General features: G+C 48.9%; 2 protein-coding genes across 2 annotated transcripts; one reads left to right on the top strand and one right to left on the bottom strand.

Annotated features, from left to right (window-relative positions):
* Positions 1-563: 563 nt before the first annotated feature.
* On the top strand, positions 564-3,776 carry nptx2b (neuronal pentraxin IIb). Its single transcript, XM_030098071.1, has 5 exons — positions 564-1,015; positions 1,495-1,714; positions 1,806-2,050; positions 2,121-2,300; positions 3,546-3,776. Exons 1-5 carry the CDS (start codon positions 575-577, stop codon positions 3,774-3,776), a joined length of 1,317 nt encoding a protein of 438 aa, XP_029953931.1. The 5' UTR covers positions 564-574.
* A 2,835-nt stretch (positions 3,777-6,611) lies between these two features.
* Positions 6,612-10,114, bottom strand: tmem130 (transmembrane protein 130). Its single transcript, XM_030098924.1, has 8 exons — positions 10,107-10,114; positions 9,958-10,040; positions 9,703-9,874; positions 9,484-9,629; positions 8,552-8,636; positions 8,265-8,467; positions 7,179-7,285; positions 6,612-6,752 (listed from the first exon to the last, which is right to left on the bottom strand). The coding sequence occupies exons 1-8, from the start codon at positions 10,112-10,114 to the stop codon at positions 6,612-6,614; spliced, it is 945 nt and encodes a 314-aa protein (XP_029954784.1).
* Between the last annotated feature and the right edge of the window lie 1,344 nt (positions 10,115-11,458).

The following is an 11,458-nucleotide window of genomic DNA, read 5'->3' as shown; positions in this document are numbered from 1 at the left end:
TTCAGTATGGATCCATTTAAGTATGAAAATTGCTCCATTTCTCATTCAACACATATCAGCAATTAGCTTGTGGCTCAGATCTGTGATCAATTATAAAAAAAATAAAATAACAGAGGTTCTTAATTAACTCCTGACAGGTGAATTAAATCCACACATATTTAAAGAAGCAAACGTTTCATCCAGCTGATCAGTGACGTTAACCTACTACAGCCTATCCGCGAGCTCGGGCCAACACCTTTTTTGGTAATCCTCTTTCCTAAGTAGAGCTGTCTGACCGACGCCGCGCTGTGCGCTGCGCTCCAGCCGCGCCAGGAATAGTCCCGCGAGCACAAACCGCGTTAACGGGCTTATACGCCGCCAGACTCGCTCCTTGATTGGATTTCTCTCCGGGAACTTTCTTGGTTTTGCTCGATGGACGCGGTTGTTTTGTAGAGGTAGTTTTAGATTCATGATGTTTAGGGGCGCAGCCGGGTTTGGGGCACTTTTACGCACTGGAGTCAGAGAGGCGCTCGGTGGACAGAACCTAGGTTTTGGTGTTGAGTTTTTATTCTAAGCAGCCATAAACCTGCGCGCCATGTTTCCTCTCTGGTATGGAAGTCTGTGGCTCTGTGCGCTGTGCTGCGGCCGCCTGGCGCGCGGACAGCCGGACGATGGGAAGCGGTACATCTGCCGGGCAGTTCCCCTCAGCGGGGACGCCAGCTGCCCCGTGACGCTGCTGCCCGAGCTGAGCGCCGGCAGCCAGGAAGAGGAGCTCAGGAACACCGTCATGCAGCTCCGGGAGACCATTTTACAGCAGAAGGAGACAATATCCAAGCAGCTGGGCGCCATCAACGAGCTGACCACCAAGCTGTCCCTGTGCGCCTCCGCGTCCGACGACAGGAAGTACGACAAGGGCTCGTCGTGGGGCAAAGACAAGCAGAACACCATGGGGGATGTTCCCAGAGACCCGAACGACACCATCGACAGTCTTGGGAAAACCATGCAGGGGCTCAAGGACCGACTGGAGAACCTGGAGGTAAAGTGCGCACAGCGGCGTAACCGTGCGTAAAACACCGTTTGATTTTTGACGGAGCGGTTCGTCAGTTCGCTCCTCAGCAGGAGACGCGCGCCTCTGAGAAGCGGCGCTGAATGTGTCGTGAGAATGAACAAGAGGTATAAGTGGAAAGGGATTAATTGACTAATTGGTCAACCTCAAAGCACCTGCTAAGCAGGGCTTGTATTCCCTTTGACTCTGCGTAATGGTTTCATCACTGCCTCAAGAAGACTCATTTCCAGCCTCCTGAGGTTTTCACATTTCATGGAATCATGGCAGGTGATTTACTATACGTTTGCCACAACAGTTTTGGTTCTGTCAGTATGAGAAAAGTGACTAAAACCCCACTTATTAATTTTATTTATTAAACCAAAAGCTGAATGTTTGGTCATGATGTAAGACATGTCCCAGTTGATCATTGTGCACTTCCTGCTCATAATCTTTTGTCCGTCCTCCCTTAGCAACAGCAGATGAGAGCCAACATATCGGGCGCGGCGTTCCCCAGCGAGCTGCGGGACCTGCTGCAGCGGCGGCTCGGCGAGCTGGAGAACCAGCTCCTGAAGAAAGTCAGCAACCTGGAGGAGGAGAAGAGCATGCTGTCCAACGCCACCGCCGCCTACCGGCTGAAGACGGAGAACACCCTGAACGCCCTGGTGGAGCGGATCAGCGAGCTGGAGAAAGGTAGGCCGCCGCACGCCGAGGCTGGTCGGCTTCGGCGAAATCTCAGCCTCACACTGACCCGCCCGCCTCCGTCTCTGCTCCTTCCTTCCAGGAGGAGGCGATTTCAAATCCCCGGAGCAGTTCAAGCTCTCCCTGCCCCAGAGGACCAACTACCTGTACGGCCGGATCACCAAGAGCCTGCCGGAGATGTACGCCTTCACCCTCTGCATGTGGATCAAGTCCAGCGCCAGCCCCGGCATCGGGACGCCCTTCTCCTACGGCGTGCCGGGACAGGCCAACGAGATCGTGCTGATCGAGTGGGGCAACAACCCCATCGAGCTGCTCATCAACGACAAGGCAAGTCGCTCCCCGCCCCGTTGTTCCCGGCGCCGCTGGCGTGAGGCGTAACGGTGCGTGTGCACGGCAGGTGGCCCAGCTGCCCATAGAGGTGCGCGACGGCAAGTGGCACCACATCTGCATCGCCTGGACCACCCGGGACGGCCAGTGGGACGCCTACCAGGACGGCGAGAAGCTGGGCACCGGTGACAACCTGGCGGCCTGGCATCCCATCAAACCCGGGGGAGTCATCATCCTGGGCCAGGAGCAGGTGAGGCGCCGCTCTCATCCCCCACATCCTCAAACACTCCACATGAAATTACACTTCTAATCACCGCCGTGCTTCATCAATGCCTCCTCAACTCCCGTTTCCCGCATTATCACAAGCCAAACGCTGCAGTGCCAGGTCTGTGTAATGAGCCGAGGAATTTACGAGGCAGCTTCGCAAACCGCAGATGGAAACGAGGAAATCGAGTCATCTCAGAGCAGCGGGGAACGAGACGGCGGCAGGTTATCCTGACAGCGCCATTAACAACGGAACAATAGAGCCGTCAGGCGCCGGGCTCCCCGTCCGGACCAATCAGCACTCAGGAAAACCCGATCGCTCATCTGCTGCGGTTTCTCAAGGGACACAGTCAAAAGCCACCGGAGCAGAGATTCAAACTGAGGACTGACGAAACGTTTGTCCCTGAATCAAACGTACAGTTTTGTCTCATTTAATGTTTTTCACAAGTAATTAACTTTCTGTATTTTTACATTTTAACTGTCCTGAAGAGGATTTTTCAATACAAATATCAGTTCTGCTCCTGAAGTAAAGAATGAGTGAAAGTTTGCTGCTTCTGACCAAAGTAAAAAAACAAAAGGACATTAATACGGTTGATTCCAGAACTCTGTGTATTCTCCTTTATCTGCATCGTGGTTATATACACTAATTATATCCCTCATTAACTGTGAGGCAGATGGAACAGAGACAAAAATCCAGGGTTTTGGTGTATTAATCAGTACATTCTCAGTGTTCTAACAGAATAAACTGGAGAGAGACGGTGATCTGAGAGAAAGAAATGTTTTAGTCCTAGTGAATTATTTTTTCACTTTACTTGTTCAGTGAAGAATTTGAGCTTTTTTTTTCTTCTTCTTCTGGTAATTTTCAGCAGTTTAATAGCGAGCAGCATGGCGCTGATGGCGACGGCGTCCCTGCTTCATTTCAGTGCAGAATTAAATGTTGCAGCAGCTGCTGGCTGGTTAGACTGCTCTCAGATATTTATCCCCTCGTGAGGACGAAGTGTTTCTTTACTCGTCACGTTCATATTTTCTAAAAAGCTCCAGAGTCGCTAAAGAGACGACATAATTGTCCAAATTGTTAATTGACATAAACTGTCCCAACTTCTGTGAGTTTTCATCAATCGTGTCCATTTTTTGAGTTAGTGAACAGAAGCTTTGCTGAGAAGAGTGTGTGTTCTGCTGACTGGTCCTCTGCTGCTGTAAAGCCTGGTCCTGCTGTTCTTGGCCCCCCCAGGACGTGGTGGGCGGGCGCTTCGACGCCGGCCAGGCGTTCGTGGGCGAGCTGAGTCAGGTGAACGTCTGGGACCGCGTGCTGAGGCCGGCGGAGGTCCGGGCCATGGCCAACTGCAGCGCCTACATGGCGGGGAACGTGGTGTCCTGGCTGGCCAGCAACGTGGAGGTGTTCGGCCGGGGCGCCTTCAAACGGCCGCTGGAGATGTGCCAGGAGCGGCTGCCCAACGCGTAGCGCTGAGTGTGTGTGTGTGTGTGTGTGTGTGTGTGTGTGTGTGTGTGTGTGTGTGTGTGTGTGTGTGTGTGCGCTGCTCCATCTGCTGTGCCTGCAGACGTATTTACCATTTGTGGATCAGTTAAAAGATTTTGTGAAAGCGTCAGTGTGATCACAGCGAAGTGCAGCTGTCCTGAGGTCAGGGATTACCCAGAGGCCACCGGGCCAGGCCCCGCCCGCCCACCCACCCACCCACCCACGTCGCCGCCCCCTCACTCCCAGAGCTGATTAGCGTCTGCTTATGGCGTCATGGACGGACGGCGGTCCCCCGGCCCGGCCTGACTCCGGCGCCGACATGTGAGCCGGCGCGGCGTGTCGGGGGGGGGGGGGGGGGGGGGGGGGGGGGGGGGGGGGGGGGTAAAGGTTACAGGTCTGGCTCCTGTTATGTCTGTTCCTTAGCAGGAGTCGGCTTAAAGCCAGCTTCAGCCAGACCCCCGATCCCGACGCCTCCTGAGGACAGCAGGAGGGTTTGAGGAGAAACCTGCGTTAGAAAGAACAGTTAAAAAGCGTCGCTTTGACTTGATGGACTGTTTGGTGACGTGCAGACTCCATCCCGCCCTTCCCCCTCAGTAGACCCGCCGCCCTGCTGTCTCGTCTGCCTTTCACACATTTGAACTGGATTCGGTGGAAAATCGTGCTGTGACTCTGTCTGTAGCTCTCCGTCTTGTGAAATAGTCTTTCTTGTGATTTGGAACAATGTTGCTGTAACTTGAGTTTTGGGGCCGATCGAACCGATCCAGATGTCCCTGTGCATTCCTCCCATGTGTTTGTACGGTTTGAAGCGGCCTGTCTGTCCCGGATCTGTCTGTTTTTGGCGGGGTTTTCCTCCTGCGGCCTTCTCATCGATGCTTAAGTGCCATGAAAAGTTTTATTTTCCTGAAAATCATTTGCTGTGCTGATAAATAATAAAAACCTGAAAATAAATTGAATCAATGCTGCAACACTGATCTTTGCTTCCCACCTGTGTGTTTTCTTCGGAGTGTGTTTGCATCGCCGTCAGGGTCACATGAGATCGCTCTCCTAATCTGCATATGGCGGCGGCGAGGCGGGACCCGTCCGCTCACATGGGTTAAGACGTCGACAGGTGTCGAGGCTGGCATTAGAGGCTCTTAACAGATGAGAGAGCCTGAAAGGTCAGGGGTGACGTCAGGGACGCTCTCCCCGGTCGGAGGAGCTCCTCCTGCTCTGGAGGCCTGGCGGCGGCGGCGGTGGCGGCGGCGGCATCCAGGTAGTTTACAGAGAAGCGCCGTGAGCCGTTCCTTTATAGCCTTTTATTCGAGAAGTGGTGTTTTGCAGCCTGGTTAATGAAAGAGTCCTCCAGACTGTGCTCTTAGCTGTGCATCATTTTCTCAGTAACTCACACAGACGAGGCCGGCGGCCTCGCCGCAGGACAGGATTTAAGCAGCCATAACGTCCAGGAGATGAGGCACATAAGATTGTATTATAAACATTTTATAGACAATGCCAAGTCAAATAAAAATCCTGAACAAGTCTGTACTGCCTGTTTGATGCCAGTAGTGTCTTGGTTTCTGGTTGTTCTGTCCGATGAGTGAAAAATGTGATTTTTGATCCATTTCTTCGGAGACATCTGTTGGGATTATCAGGCTGTTTGGCCTCTGGTTTGCCTGAAACCTTGACAATATTTACCTTTCAAAGCCTAAATTCCCTTCACTGCATCCCTACAGTGAAGCACGGCGGAGGCAGCATCATGCTGCGGGGCTGCTTCCCAGCTGCAGCGACTGGGAGAGTAGCTTTCTGCTCGTCCGATGTTAACTTTGAGTTTGATTCCCTCAGAAAGTTAACAGCAAGCCTCCAGGTAGATTTCCCGAATAGAAACCGTGGAACATCTGCTGAATGAACCGCCGCCGCGTTTCAGCTCAAGGTCATTCTCGTGACGGAGGTGACGCTTCCTCCGAGCGCCGCCGCAGCGCGCTGACAGCTGGCATCCATCAGGAGTCTCACGCTTTGTAACGTCTCACACAGCGGACCGGCTGTCATCGGACGCCATTGAGGCGCCGAACAGCTCCGGCGCTGCTGGACTGAGAACCGAACCGAACCGAACCGAACGGCTGTTTGAGGTGTTGTCTTTTTTCCTCTGTAGGTTTCATTGTTGTATAAAGGCCAATATTGTAAATATTGTAAGTAAGTTCTAAAAGAATCCTGATCATAAGATGATTTAGTTGAATAAGATTTCTATATCAGGCACCCCCTGCTGGGTTTTCTCAAACTTTCATAAACTGACGCATGTAGAGTTTCAAGTTTCTGCTTGTTCTTTTAAATAAAAAGGATTTTTTTTCCTTCTTTTTTGTTCCATTCATTGTTACTGAGCTCAGCAGGCTTATCAAAAGAAAACACATGTTTTATTTTTTTTTTTTTTTTTCAGAAGCAAATACAAACCAAGCAGGGCCAAAATTCGCACTTCAAACTGAAAAATAAACAATAAAGTCCATTCCCAGCGTGGAGAAATGACATTTATCTGGAGCTATAAATTCATAATGAGTTCATTTGAATGTCAGCGTGAGCTTTATGACTCATTAAAGCGTCAGGCTCATTATCTCATGATAAATACAATATCTGACCTACAGGGTTACCCAACGCTAATGACAAAGTGTTTCATTACCCAGCAGAAACTGTTGACCTAGTTACACACGCACACACACACGCACACACACACACACACACACACACACACACACACACACACACACACACACACACTGTTTCCACAGATCTCACATTTAAAAGGTTCAGCATGACAGCTGATGGGAGGGATTCACACATGCAGGCAGGTTCCAGTTAGGAGCAGTACTGAGGCCCGTACTGCAGCAGCAGGGGAGCCTTCTCTCCTCGCTCCAGGGCCGGGAAGGTCAGGCGAATGGCGCCCTGGTCGTCTTCCTCTCGGGTCTTCATGAACACGGCGTCACTGAAGGAAGCAGGCTGCAACAAACCCCCCAAAAAAACAAACCAAACCTCAGTCAGTCAGCCATTCTGAATCACACCCAGTGGTCTGGGCCTCAGGTGATGTTTATTCCTGGACTCATGCAGCCTCCTTGTGGTCACACTCAGCATCTAAGCACAATTACTGGCTCAGTTGTAGGTAGCATGAAGCATTGACTAAACTCATCAAACTCATGAGGGTTGACATTTCTGAATATTTTTTAAAAAATCACTCAGTTTGTGAAGCATGGCAGCATCCTTGAATTTCCCATCAAAAATGAAATTAAGTTAAATCAAAGGATCAATCCGCTGTAGGATTCAAACTGTAGCGTCTAGAACGTATGTTTTATCGCCTTTACAACACATAACTTTAGTAAGAAGTTAGACAGAACACTCGGCGTGTTTGAGACGAACTGCATGGTGTACCTGAGCTTTGCTGTGGCGACGAGGACGGCAGGCGATGACGGCAATGAAGGAGAACGTCGCCACCAGAATGGCGGCGCACGACAGCATGAAGAACATGTGGACGTTATCTTTAAAGAAAGCGCAGAGCAGGAGAAATGGAACCAGTTGGATCAGCAGTGATCAGGGGAAATGAAACATGAAAATAACGAAACATGAGAAAATAAACCTGCTGTCAGGTTTCTGGATCTGATCCTCGCCACAGTATTAAATGTGAATTATCTACAAATGTAATGAAACCCATATTTACTAGAACTGAGCAGATGTTACTGTTATTTCCTCTGCCTCTGCTCCAGAAACACGACTGTGTTACGTTATGAGATTCATGTCTTCACAGGCGTCCCGGCGGCGAATCGATGGATCCGGCCGAGGAGCGAGAGCCAGTCAGCTCGCTCTCCTCCGACACGCTGGGATTCCTGCATTTTCACTATTGTGGAACTAAACGCCGTCGGCCTCATCTGGAAGACTTCACGGTGGAACCTCGAGCTGCTCTCTGAATTAGTGGAAACACGAACGATAAACTGCAGCCATGCAAACGAACAGAAACAGAATAATTCCATTGGAGGTGACAGAATCTGCTTCCTCCGTGTGAAGAGCTCTGAGTGGATACTGAGGATGGCCGCCGCTCTCATCTGAAGCCCTGACCCCTCTGAAGATTTGAACTCTGGTTGCTCTTCTAAAAACCCTGATCAGAAGGCCTAAAGCGTCATTTCTTTTCTGCTGCCTGTCTTCCAGCTCCATCCATCCTGTCGGAGGATCTGTGCTCTCAGAGCCCCCGAGACGTCTGCAGGCAGCTCATTTAAAGTTTTCTTGTGAATCTGAGCGCGATGCCGTCCAGTAATAATATAGATGAATGAAGCGAGTCAAGAGAAGAGCCAAAGCCTCCAGTTTGTCTCAGTCTGACTAATGGCTTTCTAATGCTTTTTTAATGTTTTTCTTTATTTTGATGAATTCTCTTGAAGCCTCGTTCCCCTTCTAAAAATGAAAGTTTTTAACACACAACAGGAAGCAGTGATGTGCGGCCTCCGGCCCTGCGTGTCGGCGACTCACTGCTCCTCCGGACGAAGAGGCTGAAGGAGGTCTGCAGCTTGCTCACGTCGTTGCGCACGCTGATGTCCAGGCAGTGCACGCCGGCCGAGGTGAAGGTGTGGTTGAGCCGCAGGGTGTTCTCGTACAGCACGGTCAGCGTGCAGCCCTGCCTCGGGTCGGCCTTGCAGTCCCGGAGGAAGCGCCAGCACACCCACATGGGAGGGCTGCAGCAGATATTCGCACCCGTCAGCGCTCCGTGCACGACAGACGATCGGGTGACCGGTTAAACTCTGCATTGTTCACTCTACCTCCCGTCCACGTGGAAAGCCAGACTGGTGTTCTGAGACATCTCGTAGTCGGACGGCCCCTTCAGCTCGATGTGCCTGATGGCATCTGGGAAGTCAGTGCAGCTTTCAGTTAGTTCAACCAGCTGAGACACAGCTGGACAGCGAGGGGGGGGGGGGGGGGTTAAAGAGACCAGAGGTCCACTCTATGACAGGACTTTTCAGAGCAGAGCAGAAGAGTCTGGTTATCCCAGAAGGTCTGCAGCGGGTAAATGAAGCATTCAGAACATTTTGTGTCAACAAACACGTCGCTTTAGGAAAAGAAAAAGGAAAAAGAACAGGAAGGTTCAAACAGCTAAAACTACTCCAACCATTAACAAATAAAGTAGCTATAAATAGCTAAAGAGGCTGAAAGAAATTCTAAAGCAGGAAAATCCTAGGAAAAAAGTAGAAATTCAGAAAAAAGCGAAAAATTTAATAAAATATATCTCGATTGCACCTGTGACACTCCATGGAAGAATGCTCACTTTAAGATTTTCTTCTCTCATTTTATTGAAACAGCATTATCTACAGCTTGAAAATGGCTCTATGGGTCATGAATACTTCAGAAACATGTTGGAATCCCAACCATTCCACTGAAACCAATTATTCATGCTGGACTTTAATGTTTTTCCAGATTAAAAAAATCGTCTTAAACAACCGTTGGTTTCCAAACACAATAAAAAAGATTACTTTACTTGTTAGGTGTCTCCCATTTGAAATGTTTGTTAAATCTCCTTTATTCCTGATTATTCTGTTAGTGCTGCTGTTTGGAAGTTTTACCACTAGAGGTCAGTGACCCCAGCAGGCCCCGCTTCTGTCACTGGGAGGGTTAAATGGTAAAACTTATCTCCCCAATGGGGCCAGTGAAGCGTCTGTAAATATTAGCATGAAAAACACAGTTCAAAGCCACTGACCGAGCACCTGGACGTCCATGGAGTAGACCCCGGTGATCGGAGGAGTGTATTTAGTCACATTCACGCCGACTTTCAGCTGCAGAGTGTAGTTTCCAGATTCAGAGTAATGGTAGCGGACGAACGGCTCGGTTCCCTGGATCACCTCTCTGCAGGATTAAAAAAAAAAGGCATAAAATATTCAGAAGTCTGTCTTTAATATTCCATGAAAGGAGTTCTCACCCGTTGCCCAAGTCCCAGGTGTAGGTGAAAGACGCCGTGCTGAAATTCTGGTGGGGATCAAAGAGTTCAAACATGGTCTCGGTGGGAACGTCGGACGCCAGTTCTCCCGTGTCTCTCACCAGGGTGGCGTTCCCCTCGGTCTGGTAGAACACCAGCTTCCCCGCAATGTTCTCTGATTCAGAGGAAAATTTAAAAAAAAAAACCCAGTGAGACGTGAAATGGAGGTTTGGCTGAAGCAGAAGGTGGATTTCATACCCAGCTCTGTCAGAGGGGTGGTGGTCTGCGCCCCACCCAGAGGAACCAGCAGGAGAACCATCACGCTCCAGGCAGCCTGCTCTCTGCAGACACAGCACAAAGCTCAGAGAGGCCTCGACCAACGAGAATAACGAAAACAAAGCGCTTACCTGTCCATATCTGCTGGTCTGGAGATCCCTGGAGGATCTCAAGGAAGAGTACAGAGAGTTCAGGGAGCAGAGGGGTTTAATGGGGGTGGGACGGTCTGTGGAGCTCGGATCATGCAGATGTGAGCTGTAAAGGCTTGAAATTGTCACCATGCGTTTCAGTCATGTGGCCGAGGAGCAACAATCAGCTTTTGAGGAGGAGGCTCTGGCCCGGGTCACATTCCTCTCTGATGCGGCAGGAAAAGAAAAAAAAAGAAACCTGAATGGTGTTTTGATGCAAACAGTTTGAGTTTTCATTGTCTTCCTATATTCAGGTTGTTTTGTCAAAGAGATATAAAGACAGTAGATCTGAAAGCCCGTTGTCTGTCCACTGCGGTTTATAGTAGCTCTTCCACCAACATGAGAGGGCAGCTGCTGCAGGGCCCCAAGCTCTCATTTCACATCAGGCTTCATCTGTGGTCTTTGGATTTATTGCATGTTTGAGTTAAGATGAATTATCTTTATTACATTTACAGAAAAAATAAAATAAAAACTCTGTCAGACACCAGCCTTGTTGACGTCAAGGACAGGAACGCATTGAAGACGGTTTTAGGTATGCTCATAAATATGACAAATAAAATTATGTGCCATGAATGAATAAATGTGTTTGTGAATTACATTGAAATGTTAAGCGTTCTTGAGTGTTAGTTACCTTTTATTTGTAGAGATGCTCATATGGGGCATATATGAGCTGTGTTTCAAGCAGAAGTGGATTTTCCACGGTGCATGATGAGGATAATAATTAAGATCAAATTATTTGAAATATTATGGAAAGTCTTTTTTAAGCACATTTCTTATGTGTGGAAGACACAAGACAACACTGAAACTCTTTACATTATTCAATATACTAGATTAAGGCCTGCAAGTACTAGCAACTTTTCATAATTCCCATAATTTTGCAGTTTCATTTATATTAAAGACATAGAACTGTTACTACTTTAAGATGTACTTTTAAGCATTTTTGCATGTTTGTTTGGATGAGATGATTCTGTTTTAAAGCTCCTATAAGTACCTGGTGTGTCAGTGGATTAATCAGTCAATGAATGGATGAAGGAATGATTGAATCAATCAATGAAGCAATGAATAAATGAATGATTTAATTAATCACTGAAGCATTAAATTAATTAATCAATCTATCAGGCAGCACTATCTCTTCTGTAAAGCAGTGTGAATACGAGCATACATTTACATAATAAACTGCTGGGGCTTCCAGAGCGTCACTGCATTATTTTATTTTCTTCTCCCCAGCTGTGAAAGAGCTGATGGTTGTGTCATGGCGCCCTCTGTTGGACACTTATGGTATTTTCATTTTCCTC

The sequence above is a fragment of the Salarias fasciatus genome, chromosome 8 (genome assembly GCF_902148845.1).
Source record: "Salarias fasciatus chromosome 8, fSalaFa1.1, whole genome shotgun sequence".
Lineage (NCBI taxonomy): Eukaryota > Metazoa > Chordata > Actinopteri > Blenniiformes > Blenniidae > Salarias > Salarias fasciatus.
This window is presented reverse-complemented; position numbering and strand designations above follow the sequence as displayed.